The sequence below is a fragment of the Mycteria americana genome, chromosome Z (assembly GCF_035582795.1).
Source record: "Mycteria americana isolate JAX WOST 10 ecotype Jacksonville Zoo and Gardens chromosome Z, USCA_MyAme_1.0, whole genome shotgun sequence".
In the NCBI taxonomy this organism is placed as follows: domain Eukaryota; kingdom Metazoa; phylum Chordata; class Aves; order Ciconiiformes; family Ciconiidae; genus Mycteria; species Mycteria americana.
The window spans coordinates 18,509,556-18,526,994 of record NC_134396.1 but is presented as its reverse complement, the minus strand read 5'-3'; the positions used below and the strand labels follow the sequence as shown (position 1 = coordinate 18,526,994).

Sequence of the window (17,439 nt, the reverse complement as noted above, 5' to 3'; positions counted from 1 at the left end):
AATTTTCCCTCTATAATTCCATGTTCTTGTTCCTAATTATACTACCACATATTATTCTAGTATACAGATACTAAAAAAATACCATTGGAAAAATATTTAGGATTCTAAAAGTTCAGAAAAGAATTTAATTAACAGTCCCACAACCACCATAGTTTATTTCAGTAAAGTAGGTCTGCAACGCAGTCCTAGCAAAGTTTGGGCTCTGCATCATGGCTCACATCTGCTGTGAGGTTGGAACATACAGACGCGGGAATCAGAAAGATATAATTGACTGGGATGGCAGCTGCTCTAAGAAGCTTGGAATATCCTTCAGCCTGACTCTTTGGCTCAAGGAGTGGAGGTCTCAGAAGTGGGAATGAAGGGGGAAAATCCAATGAAGCAGGAGTTCTAGGGAAGACTAGGAGTAAGGGTTGGGGGAAAGCAAAATGGAAGAGGAGGAAGAGGTAGCAGGGCCTTCCAAATAAAAGGCTATGTGCTATATGGCACCCAGAAAAAGAAGGCAGGTCAGCCTGGTTCCTGTGTGACCGGCTGACTCCAAACTGTTTATGAAAAACTACTTCCAGCAAACTTTGCTACCTAACACAGCTGCCCCTTCTCCCAGGACTTACACTCATGATGCCCAGCTTAACATACAACTTTTCTTCCTTTTTGCTGCTTACTTGCCTTACCCAGATGCTCCTATGTCTCTCTTCAATTCCATGCTCTCCAAGATCTGGTAAAAATTTAGCTCTCAGGGCCGTGAGGGCACTAACAGTCATTAATGATCCTGAGCAGCCTCACCTGGGACTTCCACCCACAGCCTTGCCCATGGGCCCAGGAGCCCCATTTCAGGTCAGCTCAGGGCCTTCAGAACCTGTCTGAGCTGGATTGATTGTAGGTGTGCCTGTTTACAGCTCTGTCACAACCATGCCCGTGCCTGGCCATGGACCTGATTGATCCAGACCCTGATCCGTGGACTACTTCCCAGCTCGACCTCAGCCTAGTCTTGTCTCTGTGGTCCTGCCTGTTGATCACAGGGCAGTATCTGACCCTGGTTACCATCACCAGACCTGTTCCTGACTTGTGGATTGACTTCTGGGCTTGGCCTCAGTCTGGCTTCATCACTATGGATCTGCCTGTGCCTCATCCCCACAAACTTGTCTGGAGATCTGGACTGTGGGCTGACCCCAGCTGCTGGTCCTTGCCCTGCCCTGCTCCCTCCCTTGTGCCCTGTAGGATGGAGCCCTTGCTGGCTCGGCCCCTGCCCTGCCAGCCTTGTAACCACGCTTGGCTCCTTGTCCTGCGGGGAGCAGCCAGCCCGCACTGCTTGCTGACATTAACTTGGGAATACATCCCCTCGTCTCTGGCGTGGCCTGAAGCCAGGGCAATTAGGAAAGCTGAGTTGGGTTGTGCTGGCCTTGTGCCGTTCCCCCACGCCAGGAGGGCTGTCAATCTCTTATTTAATAATACAAACCAGCCTCAGGGTCTAACACCCAAAGTTTTTAAAAATGCAAAGTTTCTGAGGAAAATGTTTTCTGTGGTGACTCACTTGACAACTGCTGACAGCCAGGTAAAGCAAGGGAGCAGGAAATCCAGGATCCTGATAGAGGGATCTGGTGAATTAAAAGCCCCTGCCCAGTAAATACTAAAAACCAGTCTGTTGTTCTGCATTTATCATACCTAGGAGTTTTGCTTGTTAATGGCATCCTGACCGCTTGGAGGAGACTCACTGACAGAACACTTAAGTCAGTTAAATAAGCTCAGGGAAGACACTGCCATAGTCATACAGTGATTCAAAACATCCTTTAAGGCTATTGAAACCTGATTTGTGCTCCCTTATACAAAAAACAACCAAAGAAATTCTAATAAATTTGAATTTCTAGAACATCTGCAAGGGTTTCCTCCATTATACATGACAAATACAAATGTGGATTTAAGTAGAGGCTAACAATCTTTAGGGAATTTCTTTTGATTTGGGCATTTCCATGTCACCTACAAAGAAAACTATTTTAAGGTAAGGTCAGCTAATGATCCATAAAGGAGAAAGAAAGGTGAAGTAGCAGAAAATTCCATCTCTAGTATCATGCACTGTTTTCCTGCCAAAATTGCTTGGACTTAAAGAGATACTTGGAAAAGAAATAATGCTCTGGGAATGTGCTTCTAATAAATTCCCTATTTTGCTTACTCATTAAAACAGAATGAGTGGAAAATATAGAAAGCAAGCATATTCAAGCTCCTCAAAGAAAATAAAAATGGTAGACTTAATTTTAGGTCTTTGAAACTTAACTTTGTTTCTTTCAAAACAATATTAAATTTCTTAGCCATTAAGTTTGCAGAAGTACACTACAAACACAGCTGATTTTAAATTGCTTTTGAATTAAAGGCAAATAGTTTAGGTTTGCTCAAAATCAAATCTTAAATATTATACTTCTAAAAAAATAACACATGATAAATGCTTATTTAATTGCTTAGAATAACAACAGCTGACATTTACTAAAAGAAAAATATTACAGTTTCTTGTTTAAAGTTTTTGAACCACGTGCAAAAGCTATTACAAACACAAAAATGGCAAAAGGAAGAATACGTTCTCTGAAACAAAATTCCAGTTGGAAGCAGATGTCAAGTCCTACCACACATAGTAGACATAACGAAGGCATAAATTATATCTCTAGGACTTTTGTAAAGATTAAATTGTAGAGATTGCAAACATCTGATGCTGAAATATTTAGTGGTGGTAGTACTTTCCGTATCTTTGAACTATGTAATCTGACTATCTCTTGTTTTTAAAAAAGATAAAATCTTCCATCATAATGGAATCTTCCATAAGTGGTTGTATATACAGTGTGTACATGTCTGCAAATGTGTGCTTATATACACATGCACATACTGTATATATAACTAAATTCACTATTTTTGCAGACTTTAATCAAACATTCCATTATAAATAGGCTGCAAATCACTTCAGCAGGCTCAATACCAGTTAGTTCATGTCAGGGATTATTTATTAGGCATCTGCTTTCTTCCAAAATGGAAATCTCACATAAGGAACAGATAAAGATTGGTTGAAACTAGTTTGTTCCAGTTCCACAGCAGATGTCAGTTGGAGGATGAGGGGGGAGAGAGAATGTAGAGAGCCTTCTGATACATTTTTCTCTGCTCCTATTGCAACATGAGCCTAAAGTATGAGCTCTGAATTATACCATTCATGATCTGTAGTGGAATGAGGCAAGGCTGAGAAGAATGAATGTTAGCTGAGAGAACATTTTTAAGAGATACGTGTTATACAGTATTGATTTCACATCCTTAGCCAGAATGTTAAGCTATGTGTGCTTCAAATGCTCATTTTGGCTGAATAGTGAGGTATACAAGAGAATTAACTAAATATATTGTTGGTTTAATAACTTATTAAATAAAAAAAAGAGACTAGGAAAATTTCACAAGGGCGCATTCTAATTTTTGCAAATAAACTTTGAAAAGCATTTACTAGGAAACTCTGCCTAATGTCAACTTGATACATAAGCCAAAGAAAGATAACTACACTACAAAAATATAAGGAGATTACTACATCTGTGATACTTCATCCATATGATGCAAAGCCAATGGTTAGGAATAACGAGTGCCTAGAAGTTTGTGGCCTAAATAAGAAGTCTGATTGCCAAAAAGCTGCCTTTCCATCCCATAATCTTGGATCATTCCCAGACCAATGTATCCATACTGTGTAACAAATGACATAAGGATCCTATTAGTAAGAGAGCTTGTGATTTTATAACTGAATGCTGTCCCATAATTCATGCCTGAAAGCCATGAACTGACAGTCCAAAGGCAATCAAATATTGTTGCCTCTCATCTTTTAAGTGCTTGACTTTGTGGTCTAAATAAAATTCTTCTAATTTGGTTTCCCTGTTTCTGTGGTTCCTTGCTTTCTAAAAAGCATATGAACTCTTCTAGTTCTCTTTCTCTCCAAAATGTCATTATGTGGCACTGTATGGACATCATGACAGTTCATGAGCATGCTTAGAACCTCAAGGTGAACTTTTTCAGATCCCTGATATTTTAGCTAGGCTTATAGCAATAGCAGGTGATCTCCTATGTATGGGAAGCATATGAGAAAGCATACTTTTCAATGGGTTTCCCAGTTAGCCTTTACTGAAAGCCTGGAATGATCTAACATAGGGCTGTCTACATCCCAGACACTGAAAGAAAGATCACTCAGTAAAGCTCATCCTCTCAGAGTTCAGCCCTTTTATCCCATTCCCTCCAAATTTCTCTCTGTCCCAATCTTCTCTCTTCCCCATCCCTGCTTGCCCTGTACCTGCTCTTCTTTTCTGCTCAGTCTCATATTCCACTCTTCTTACTCCAGTCCTTACATCCTTCTTCAGCTATTTTGTCTTTGTGTGCAAGTCAATCTCCCTTGTTTGTCATATCCTGTCCCACCTGCCTTCTCTTCCTTCCAATCTACTCCCATCTACGTCTCCTGTGCTACTCCACCAGTCTTTCATGCTCAGACAGCTCAGGTAGCCTCAATTTTCCAGTCTTAGTTTCACACACAACCAGTCCTCAAGTATCCTTCCTAATGGTTTTGTCCAAAAAGCTCCAGCTCCAGTTCCCTTAATGAAACATGTCAGATCCCTTTCCACTATCCCTCTCTATGGTGTCATCCTCACTGTTGCCGTCCCCACAATCCTTCTCCATTTGAGCTTCCATATTCAGTAAGTCCTCTAGCACATAAGTGTTCTACTTGCTGCCAGTGCTCCCAACCACCTCCAGGAGCATTTCCCAAGCATTTCACTCTCCCAGTCTATTCCCCTTCCAGTACAACTCACTCATAATTCCAATTGTCAGCCATGGTTATTCTACCCACCAACAAGAAGAGTCCCTGTCTCACTCAACTTCTTCATTTTATGTGCTTTGCACTAGAAATAGATGCTTTTTTCTTTTCCACTGCACAGATGTAAAAAGAAATTATAAAGGCATATCCTTGCTCTCAGTTCACTTGTCCCATCTGAGCAAGAAGAGAAAGTCCTCTTGAGCCATCACAGCTTCTTACTGAAGACTGATTATTCACTGAGGTGGGATGTATGAAAGACTCATGCCCTAAAAAAGTAGATGTGATTCTGTTTGAGACAGACAGAGTCTGCAAAAATTTCATCCAAATGGTAAATATTCAGTATGTTTTCAAACAATTGAAAACAGAAAGTCTCCCACTAGGAAGCAGAAGGCACACCACGCAGGAGGTGCCAACAGTTTCACCGATAATATATTTTTCTATAACTTGTATAAAGCAGCATAAAAATAAGTGAAGTTTAGATTGAATACAGGTTTTTAGACCCATCAACTTGTTTAGGAAAACAAACACAAATCCAAAGGACTCTTGCCCAAAAACTCTTTGAAGCAGAAACACCAGTTTGTCTTCTTTAACACAATGAAGAATAAAAAGTGCATATGTAAATACAAGCTCCTTTGAGTTAGGAAGTTTTTATTACATGAAAAAATGTATTGTTAAGCCAAGTGCATGTTTAAAATACTACTGAAAGGGCAACAAAAATCTTATGTTTCAAGGATATGTGGATAGAGTTAAATCTTAGAGAGATAATACTGGAATAAGCAGAGTTATCTTACTTGCTGCAAATCTTCAGTCTCTTTGAAAAAACAGTGAAGATATTTCCACTTCATTTGTACCTCCCTTTTCCCTTCCTAAGTAGCTCTCATAAGATTTTAGAGGACAACATGCATAGACAGTAGCCTGTCTCTTCTACACAACTTACTGTAGACCAGTAAAGGTCTCTTCTGCTACTAAAATCTAACAAGACAGTCTGACTAGTAATTGCTGGAGACAAACCAGAAGGAAATGTTATTAATGACTAGTCAAGGATGATTAACATAAAAGCTAAATTTTCACAATACTGTAAAGTAATATGCACAAAGTATGTTTTACCACAAACCAAGTGAATAGTCAAAAACATGTATTACTTATTCCTGTAATCCACACAATTCAGTACAGGTGCTCCATGTCAGCTAGTTTGTAAATCTGAAGAGTATACAAATGCTTATGTTACCTGCAGTATTCACAACTCTCTTTGCTCGAATTCTTCCAAGTGGAGTTTCAACTTCCCATGTCCCATCTGATCGGGAATTCAGATTAGTCACTTCGACAGGGTAATTTAATTGGGCACCATATTTTCTGGCTCCTGCAGCCAAGGCCATGGTGAGAGAATAGGGATCAATATGACCATCTCCAGGGTTATACAGGCCAGCTAAAACCTAAGTGGAGGTAAAATCCCACAAAATGAAAGAAATTAAAATTTATCAAAATTAACTAATTTTTTAAAAAAACACTTTATTTCTTGAATGCAGTAAACCTTAAGGAGTAAAATAAAAACTAATTTTCAAAACATATAATAATATCAGGCCTTCGGTTAACCAACTTAACAATGGTGTAAGGAATTAAAATTGCTCAGTTGTCCCATGCGATCAAAGGCTCAATACTTTAATATTATGATATTATATATATTGTAATTAATAGTATGCATACAGGCATACAGTATGCACTAAAATGCATGAGTCTGATTTTAGTTTATAATGTATCTTTTTTTCACTGAAAAACAATAATTTATTGTCCGGTTTGTATAAACAGACCTTATGTCTACATATCTGATAAACCAATATTTAATTGCAATGGAAGTTATTTTTCATAAAATTAGGTTCTTTACCATATCCATGTTCAATAAGGGGAATAGCTCTTGTACTTTCTCAGGTGTGATTAGGTACTGCTCTGTTGGGTGCCAACCAGCACGAGTCATTTGGTATTTGAATTCATCCACCCTAGTGGGGGTTGAAGCAATTCTGATGCTGCCAGGCTGATGAAACCCCACAGCCTAAAACAAAGAGCAAAAGTGAATTACTGAAAGAACCTTTACTTATCTCCATAAATGCATGTTCTTATGCTATGGGAAGTCTACAGGAATTTTGCCACTAACATCACTGAAAAGAGATTCAAGTAAGTTAGGTGCCCCTAAATGAACAGGACTTAGATGTAAACTCCTAGAGAAAATAAAATTTTTTAAAAGTTATCAAATTAACTTACTAGGTTAATACATACTATCTTCAAAACAGTTGTAAAAAGCTTCTATTGAATGTCATGATACTATTACTTTTATTAAGATTTGATAAATATTTGCATTTATGCAGTCATACACTTTCAAAAATAGAATCAGGCACATCTCAAAAATAAATATATAATAGTTTATATTAAAATCTATCACCTGCAGAATTTTCTGTTGAGGTGCTGCAGAATAAATTTAACTGACTAAGCACCTTTATTGACACAATTAATAACTACCGGCCTTTTTTTGTCTTTTTAATAAAGTAGAAATCCTTGTATAGCTGGACACTGAATGCTCATTTTCTGGTATACACTGTTTACTTCACCTTTTCTGTGTTACCTCCGAGGACACTAATATGGCTGAATAAGTCTTTTAGTAGAACTCACAATGATAATCTGCTGTAGTATGGTATCTAGCTGAGCAGAGGAATAAAGAAAAAAGCATTTTATTACAATGATCAAGTTTGTAGACTAGTACAGTGAGAATGATGAAATTTCTGCTGCTGTCTGAAGCAAGTATGAGTTTAGTAAGTGAAATCTATATGGCTGAATGATGCCAGATAAAAAAGATGACCCATGTGTTTCTCTGCATACCCATTCCTTAAGTAACTAAATAAAAACACATCTCTGAAAGGGATGGGAAGAATTGCAGCAATCTTCTCAAGTACAGACAGCATCACATCATATGAATTTTTAAGCGGACATGTTTAAAGCAGGAATGTATCGTAATCAATCCATTCATTCCAGATCCTTGATGCTATTTTAACTCCTATACCAAGCTAAAGTTGCAGACTCTAAGTCTGCAGAGTTTCTGAGATGTTTGATGAAAACCATTTTCTTAAACTTCAGAGAGATCTGAGAAACCATCTAAAATATTTAGTGACAAAGCACCAGACTATATGCAGGCAGGAGAATATCTTTCAATAAAATGGGAGCTTTATGACAGTCATGAACACACACATAATCAACTTGTCAACTACAAACTTTTTTGTAAGACTATTCATAAGGTTAACATTGATCCGAATTAATAATTAAAAGGTTAAGGAGATTACCTGTCCAGTCTCTTCTTCCAGCTTTTCATATAGTTTGATGCTGTAAGAATGGATTTTCTTCAAGTTTATTCCAGGATGAAAATAAGTTGTTAAACCAGCCTCAAATAAGAAATAGGAACAATAACATAGATATATGATTAGAAATGCAGTGTTTTCTTTCCCTCCTTCTGTCATTCAAAAAGAAACTGTCAAGATACTGTAAAGAAAAGCAACACATGGATAGAGCCAACTGCTACAAAAATAAAAATAAAATCGTTTCCCTACTTATGGCATTCTTGTTTTCTGCACATGTGTTTTTCCACCTGTCTTTTTCTCATCAAATTTGTCAACCCATGATACTGTTGCAGTTGTTCTCTCCTATGGTTTCCTTTCTTCCTTAAATTATTCAGTTGTCAGTTTCAAATCTTTTGGAAGAGACACACAACTCCATTCCTGATCAACTAAATCAACTGATTGTCCTGCTAAATGTCCTGTAGTAGGATCTTTTCCTTCTTGCAAATGGAGATGGGAGAGAAACCAAACCTTCACAAAGACCAGATCTTAACAAAAGTTGTTGCTTTCCTGGCGTGTGAACAGCAGGGTGGTGGAAGTCAATATTCTTCTATTCTCAACAGTTGTCTCATGTAGCAGTTGAAGAGCATTTGCTGCATTTCAGAAGTAACTTAAGAAATTACTATATGCATTTTGCACATCATTTTACTAGGTCTGGCTTGAGAAAGCTGTCAAGCCCTTTTGGGTTCATGCAAAGGTAAAATCAAGAAGTTACTACAGCCTCTTCCACATTTAAGGAAACTGTTCACCTGCCTACAAGAGCCAGCTGCATCAATCTAACGACATTCGTAACTGCAGACATTTAGCACTGAAAAAAAGCAGAGTTAAAGTGTTACTGAAGTTAAGCATATGTCTTTGTGTGTCCTGAATTTGACATCTCACTAAAACTCTTCTTCCAAGTGAGACAACGGAAATGCAAAATTACCTTCGGTTTTCAAGCTAAGTAACTACATTGATTTAAATACTTTATATATATTGCTATATATATTGCTATATATATATTGCTATACATATATAATATAGTGCATATTTTGCTAACTAAAATAGACCTTACTCATAGATGAAGGTTGCTTCAATTAAGGGAGCTAGACACCAGAGTCCACCTTTGAGTTCACTGTCATTCTGAGAAAAAAACAGCAGGAAATCTAAAGGTGAAAAGTAACACATATAGTAGAGTTTTGATAGTTTCCTTCTAAGTTGCCCAGTATGCACATACATTAACCATTCTTGATTTTAGCTTGTCAGCTCTGTTCTGTGATGCATATTTTAAGGCTTTAACTTTTAAAGCTAGTGGAATAACTGTATACATATGAATAACAAAAGCAAGATTTAGTGGTCTTTAAGGATATATTTTAATACCAACTAATTTAATTATGCTAAGAACCTATTAAACATTACACTTCTCTAGAATGAACATCAACATATATTGCATTAATTAGATCACACAACCTCATTTTTTGAAACCATGGCCTCTTCTGACCCATCTTTCTTGGTGCAGCTTCATATTTAAGACCCAATCTTTTTCTTCAGAAACAATTAGTTTCAAATTGCTCTTAGCAAATAGGTTACACTCAAGATACCATGTCCCTCAAAAAACATAAATCATACTCATTGCCTGAGATGACAGGTACTCAGTATCTTCAGAGCAACAGTATTAGTGCCTGGCATTACTGAATATATGTCTTTGCACTACCCATGGTGTTAGAAGTTTTTCCGTTCTTTGTGAGGATTTTATCTTTCTGATATCTTAAAGTTTATATACAATATCATAGTGTACCACATGAGAGAAAAGCCAAAATAAACCAATGGAAAAATGTGCAAAATCAATCGTCTACCAGTATTACATTTTTCAGCTGTGCCTGTATTTTATTCATAAATTTGGCTCTAGTTCCCTAAGTATGTTTGGGAACTTCATTACCTCAACAATCTGAGTTTAAAAAGTGATCACACAGATCTGTAGGAGAAGAAAAATCTATTAAGGGCCACATTAGGCACAAAGCTGGCACATTGAATTCAGGAAGTCCCTGGGCTAGATAAATAGTCTGGAAAAACATTACTTGTCCTTTTCGTATTATCATATCAGATCATCATCATACTGGACACTGCTGGAGACTAGGCATTTGACTAAATGCATTTTTGATCCCATTTGATATATGTGGGTTTACGTTGTTGTGAACGTATTTCTTTTAATTACCTCAGACTAAAACTGAGGGCTGTTTCACTGGCCTTTTCATAATTAAATGTAATTTAATTACAAATTTGTAATTAAAACTTGCTTGTTTCTTAAAAAAAAAGTCCCAAGGGCCTCTTTTCTGTGTATACAGAATAAAGAAATAAATTAGGCATTGAAATGTTTACATTTCTTTAGCCATTTACAATAACCTATGAGTAATTAATTTACTTGTACCTGCAAATTGTGTCACCTCATATTATTTTTACTCTGTTCTTTTATTTATGTAAACATTTTCTAGTCTTTTGTTATTTTTCCAAATGTAATACTATATTTTCCAGATGTAGGGAAATTCCATTTTAGTGGTCACTGTTAGTAAAGTGATTTTGAACCAAATGAACCACAAATCACTTGCAAGTTAGCTATAAACCGATATACATTCAAGAGCATTTAACTGCAGGAATTAAATCAAAACTTCTCTCTCCGACATTTTTAAGTGAATAAAAGAGTTTTAAACACATTTGTTGGCTTTTGGCTTCAGATAACAAATGTGTCTGATTTCAGGAGTGCAGTTGGAAGACAACTATAACCTGATTGGATGATATAAAAATTAAGATCATAGAATCATAAAATAATGGTAATAAAATAAACAGATTGAATTGGACCTCAGGAGGTCTCTATCCAACCTCATACTCAAAGCAGGGTCAGCTGTGAGATCAGACCAGGTTGCCCAAGATTTTCTCCAGCCTGGTCTTGAAAATCTCCAAGGACAGAGACTGCACTACTTCCCTGGCCAAGTATAGGACTTTGCATTTGTCCTTGTTAAATTTCATAAAGTTCCTGTCCTTCCATCCCTCCAGCCTGCCTAGGTCCCTCAGCATGGCGGCCATGCCCTTGAGTGCATTGACTGCACCCCCCAGTTTGTTGTCAACTGCAAACTTGATGAGTATGTACTTTGCCACCTATTCCAGATCATTGATAAAGATATTAAACAGGATGGGTCCCAGGACAGACCTCTGCAACACTCCACTTGTTTCCAGCCTTTGGGTAGCGTATGACCAATTAATCACTACCCTCTGAGCAAAACCATCCAAACAGTCTTTCAACTATCTTGTTGCCTAGCCATACATAACATAACATCTTCAATTGAATACATTAATATTATAGGAGACAGTGTCTAAAGTCTTGCTAAAATGCAGGTAAGTGACATCAGCTGCTCTCCCTTTGTCTACATATTCAGTCATTTTATCATAGAAGGCAATCAGGTTTGGTCAGACATGATTTACACTTGGCAAATCTATGCTGGCTGTTCCCAACCACCTTTTGTCTCCTTCTTGGGCCCAGAAATATGATTGGAGACATGCTCCACGGTTTTCCCAAGAACCAAAGTATGGCTAGCTGGCCTTTAGCTCCCTTGCTTGTCCCTTTGGCTTTTTTTAAATATGCATACATATGCCCTTCTCCAAATGTTGGGCACCTCCCCCGATCTCCATAGTCTTTCAAAGGTGATACATTCCCAGCCTTGCAATGCCATTCAGCAGCATTCTTGCATCCAGCCCATATGTGCATGAGTCAAGTTCTCCCAGTAATCCTTGTCTTGACCCTCATCCACTGCTGGTAGTTCCTCTTCTCCTTAACCCTGCTCAGAGCACAGAGGCCTGAGAAACCTTGTCAGTGAAAACTCAGGCAAAGAAGGCATTGAGTACTTCAGCCTTATCAGTGTACGCTGTGACTAAATTACCCACCTCATTCAGCAATGGTCCTGCATTTTCCTTGTTCAGCCTTTTACTACTAATGCAGCAGTAGAAGCTCTTCTTGTTGCCTTCGATGTTCCTTACAAGTCTTAACTCTAGTTGAGCTTTGGCTTCCCTAACACCCCCTGTAAATGCCCAGGCAATTTTTCTAAATTACCCCTTTATAGCATTTTCCTGCTTCTACCTGCTATATACCATGGTTTTGCTCTGGAACTCAGTCATCAGCTCCCTGTCTGGCCCAGCTGGCCTCCCAATATGTGTTTCAGGGCGGACTGTTTCTGTATTTGAAGGAGATTTGCTCTAGGTTTTGCTCTATTTTTATAAAACAGGGATTTTGTTATTAAAGGTGAACATGATCTGGGAAAATAATTTTAAGAATGGCCACTTTGCTATGAGAACTGACACGGCGCTTTTAAGGCATTTTTCTGGTTGAAATTTTTCTTTGTTGAAATGTTCATGTATCAGTTTTGTTCTATTCCAATCTGTTTCAGATTTTATACTAACTCCATTTATTAAACTATCCTTCTGGAGGAAAATGGCATTAACACTGTTATCACCTATACTTTCTGTTCTTGCAAGTTTCACCAAATTGTAACAAGTTTTTATTTGTCTTGTTCTGTGCTTTATTAACTGTCAGCAGCAAAATCGATCGCATGTTGCAAGAAAAAGTATCACATAACAGAATGATACATTAAACATTTTCTTAGAAAACGCCTTTTAATAAAGTAACAACACAAAAAATTTATTTGCTGAGTTATATATCCCTTGTTCAGTCCCTACGGCTTCAGTGAGATTGCAAATGATCTGACCTGCAGAATAGTACAACTTCAAGAATTCTTAAAGCCTAAGTCCTGACCTAATTTACACACATATAATAACGACTACTTTGTCATGGTTAGGTAGGTATAAAAATGAGAAGCACTTGCTCTGTTATTTATATCTTCTTATTACTGATAATATAAATACGTGCACACTTTCTGTGTTGTTTTAATTTAAATAAAATGAAAGTCAGCCCAATTTATGTCAGACCTGAGAAGTGGAAGAAAGTTTTGGCAGCAACACTAGCAGGAATATGATCTATATGAAACATGATCCTGAGCTCTGGCAGGACCTACTGGACTGTGAAAGAGGGAAAATGTGGTATAGTACAGCAACATCTGAAACAGACTTTCAACATTTGGGGCTGCAGGCAATATAGTATGTGCAACTTCACGTGCTAACTATATGTGTAATTTTCATCTGTATCTAGTATTGTATCACTGTGAGGAAACCACTGATAAATGCACAGTACATAGTATAACAAAGAACTCACAGTCACAGTTTTGATCTTTCTCACCACCTGAAACAACATCAACTTTTTCATCTTCAGACACAGCAGTCTAATACTGAGCTCAATGAAAAGAGACAGTATACATGTAGTTTACCTAATAGTTATCCATTTTTAACCTGTCCCATAACTAGGTGTCTTGCTGTGTTAACTGCTTCAAATTCTGTTGCAGCAGATGCCACAAAGCAGCCCTCTCAATAGCCCAGTGCAGGCATTTTCTCTGCTGCGCTCCAGGTCTCTCCCTAGATTTGAAACAGAGTTCCTCACTTAGTGCTCCATCGCTGCATTCACTAAGAAGTGGGGGCAAAAGTACTGAAGGAGAGGTTGCTTTTACATAGTTAGGAGCAATAAGCTAGAGTGAGTATAACAACAAGAACAAAGGAAACATTTAGTAGCACCCTCCCTTTCAGATTTTGGTTTCTTATTCAATGAGGGGATTTTTTTTTTTTTTTTTACACACTTATTATTCTGTATATGCATTGGGTAAATAGAATTGTCTGTGCTTCACTCATATACTTAAGTCACAGTATTTCTTTGAGCATTTCATAGTTACGATTCAAGACACAAGATGCGTGATCTGACACTATAGATGGTGTTGCTCTGTTCACTGAACTGCATCACCTGTAGTATCATTCTTTGTAGAAGAGATGTAATTACTGAATTTTGTTTTTGCTAACTCCATACAGTGTGGTTTCTTTTGCTTTGTTTATTGAAAATAAAGTTAAATGAAGTATAAACCTCCTTATACATTTCAGGCAGTGATTATTTTTAGTTTCATTTTTTACTATTGTTCTCTCATAAGGCGCCATACGCACAAAACATCTCCACTAAGATGAAGTATTTCAAACTTCAGACTTCCTCCCCTGGGAGAAGTATGAGAATGCAAATCAAACATAAGCCATCTGAGTAATCCTCCTCAACTTGTTCCTGAAAGGCACTCAGACACTATAGTTGTAAGTATTGCATAAATGCTCTATTGTATTAATAGAGTAGTTCTAGGGACAGCAAACTGTTGGGTTTTTATTCTTTTGTATTGCTACACACAGGGATAACATTCTCCCAGTTTCAGCTGAGCATAGCTGGAAATGAATGGAAAAAGCATCTATTATTGTGGCAAGCTTTATTTCATTTTGTTACACTACCTACTCCAGACACTGACATAGAAAACAGGTGCACATGTTGTGCACCAGTATGTCCATGTGATTAGTATTATTACAGGAGGTGTCCCCACCCTGTCATTATTACATGTATGTCTTTTTAATTCTTTTCCTTAGAGTAGAGACAAACGTTAAGCCTTAAAAAAACCCACAGTGTACAGTTGTTAGCTTTGCTTCTCCAAGATTTTGTGTAATGTCAGCGGTGGCAGGAAAGAAAGCTCTTGTCTCTAATAAGAATCAGTTTCTGGGACAGTGATATTCTCTGAGAACTGGACACTAATGCTGCTTCTTGATTACTTCTTTTTCAGGGTGGCACATATATAAAAAATAATTACACATACAATAATGCCAAATTTCACATTTCTGGTTTATGCATGACAGTCCAATGATAAAGTCTGCAGTATAAATTAGATCACCTTTGAAATAAAACCTCAAATTCAAAAAGTCTAAGTTAAACTAAAGTTTAAAGTCTAAATCCAGTTAACAGCCAAAAATGTATAATACTACTAACAGTTACCTTCCAGTAATTTCAAATTCCAGTATTTGTCCCAATTTTTACAAATGAGAGAAGTGTACTTGGATAGCTGAACCAACTTTTCAAAACTCATACAGCAAATCTATAAAGAACTTAGTGCTAAAGTTTGTATCTATAAAATAATCAAGATAGTTAATCTCTGGAAAGCCAGGGAATATAAAGGTAATGAAACTTCCACCACCTTTAGCTACACAAACTGCTGTTAATCTGAGAGATTAACAAAACATTTCTTACTGCATGCCAAGTAGATCCTGCAGTGAGCTCAGATTTTTCTAGCAGAACAACATCCTTCAAGCCAGCCTTAGCCAAGTGATAGGCTAGACTCACACCAACGCAACCACCTCCGACGATCACTGTGTCTGCTCTATCTTTCCCCAAGGAAGGAGACTGGGTTTCTCTCCTGGGGAAAAAAAAATACTGGCAGTTACAAAAAGACAATTGCACTTTCGTCCATCTCTTTTGTTTACAGCTCCAATCACAATATAGCTTGGTGCCTGCTTCGGAGTCTAAAACCTAACCTGTTCGCTCTTACCTTCTTTCAAAGTACATGCCCTTAAAGGGTCATATATATAAACAGTAGTAATACAAAAAGCAAAGCAAGTTTGCTTCCACTTACAACTTTGAATCTTTGTTATTTGTCCAATATACCCTTATATGTAGATCCTATTTTTCAATGAGAAACTGTACACCTGAAATAAGTGTCAAAACCTGACTTTTCAAAAGTGCTATAGTATACGCAACACAAAGAGAGTCTTTAAAAAATGTGTACTTAGTAAAGCTCCTTAATAAATTTCTAAAGCCAATGTCATCAGACTACATCAGTGTTTGTGTTCATGAACAATGAAACTTAATGTTTATTTTCATGTTCTGTCTATTTTGACATGTTCTACTTTGCTGAAGTTAAAAAATTACAGAAACAAGTTTTTGTCAATGGCTCCCACATGCTACTACACCATGCTGCATTTTCACAACCACTTTAAGCCAGCACAAACCAGAACTGCTGCGATAGGCAGCTCCATTCTCCTCCATCTCATCTCCTGATCCTCCTCTCTACTGCCCCATCCAAGCAGCAAGCCAGATCAGGAAATTTATCCAAATTTTAAAAAGTCATTTTTTTTGATGTGAGACAAAGTAGGACCTCTTAGTACAGTAGCAGTACAGACTACCGTGAAACCACAGTATCTGTCCCTTCAGGACAGTTAGTCAATACTCAATTTTATCTCCTCCCTCCTTGTACATTTGCTTTTGCAACTTCCCTGGCAAATGGCTTTCTAATGTGTAACTAGTATTCCGCCCATTCTCCACTCAGAAATCAAAGCTATTACTTGTATGTATTATGAATTGAGATCTTATAAAATAATAGGGCAATTTGAACGCAAATGCAGGAGGAATATGTACCACGCTTATTCACTATGTGGCAATGAATGAAAAGTAAAATAAATGGGAGCACTGGACACCACAGGCTTTCTGTATTTGGTGCACCACACACTTGCACGCGTTCTTTCTTTTTTGAGATTACATATTAATTTTTGCAAGTTAACAGTAAGCTGTTTAACAGCCAGATGTGAGACACTTAACGCCAGCTCCTCTACTGAATTTTGAGGCACATGGTAATGAGGGTCAAGCATGAAGGCTTTTCTCATGCTTCTTTTACGCCATGGATTTGAGACTTACTCACCTGACTTTCAGGTCTTTTCAAACCTTTTCTTTCAAACCCCGGAGCGTGGTAAGAAGCTGGGGGCACGGTCCACCCAGATGTTTGCTCGTGCCAGTTAAAACAGGTCATTTTTCACTCATCGATATGGCCCAGAAGACAACAGGAGGGATCTCTCTGTACCAGGTCAGCGACTCACCTTGGGCTGGGTCTGGTCTTTGACGCGGCAATGCGAGGCGCAGGGGGAAGATGCACCTCCTGCCCAAAGGGAGAGGCCTTCGCGGCCCGGTGACCCCGACCGGCAGCTGGTGGAGCACTGCAGGCCGGCAGAAGGAGCCCATTCCCATTCCCCTTACCACCTTGCCCTCGCAGCCCCCGCCAGGCAGCCTTACCCTCGGGGGCCGCGCCTTGAGGCGACGCGGAGGCCGCGCTGACAGCCGCGACCGTTAACGGCTCCTTTGCCCGCGCCTCCCCACCGCCCCCCGCCCGCCCGGCACAGCCCGGCCCGGCCCGCACTCACCGCCCCTGCTCGCCTGCACCGCCGCCGAGGGGCCGCAGGGCAGCCGCGGCGAGGGGGTCGGGCCGGCCGCCGCGGCGGGGGGGCCGCAGCCGCCGGAGGGCTCCCCGCAGCACCGCGCTCATCCCGCACACAGCCCAC

The 17,439-nt window shown here is 38.7% G+C and overlaps 1 protein-coding gene across 2 annotated transcripts in view; it reads right to left on the bottom strand.

Annotated features, from left to right (window-relative positions):
• Window positions 1-17,423, bottom strand: part of DMGDH (dimethylglycine dehydrogenase) — a 47,562-nt gene extending 30,139 nt beyond the window's left edge. The window contains exons 1-6 of one of the 2 annotated variants that reach the window (XM_075488441.1): window positions 17,346-17,423; window positions 17,302-17,309; window positions 15,362-15,527; window positions 8,134-8,232; window positions 6,690-6,854; window positions 6,036-6,240 (exon numbers count right to left, since the gene is read on the bottom strand). In XM_075488441.1, coding sequence (XP_075344556.1) covers window positions 6,036-6,240; window positions 6,690-6,854; window positions 8,134-8,232; window positions 15,362-15,527; window positions 17,302-17,309; window positions 17,346-17,423 — 721 coding nt within the window. Of the gene's footprint in view, window positions 1-6,035; window positions 6,241-6,689; window positions 6,855-8,133; window positions 8,233-15,361; window positions 15,528-17,301 lie in introns of both variants that reach the window. The other variant, XM_075488440.1, reaches the window with a different exon arrangement.
• Window positions 17,424-17,439: the final 16 nt, after the last annotated feature.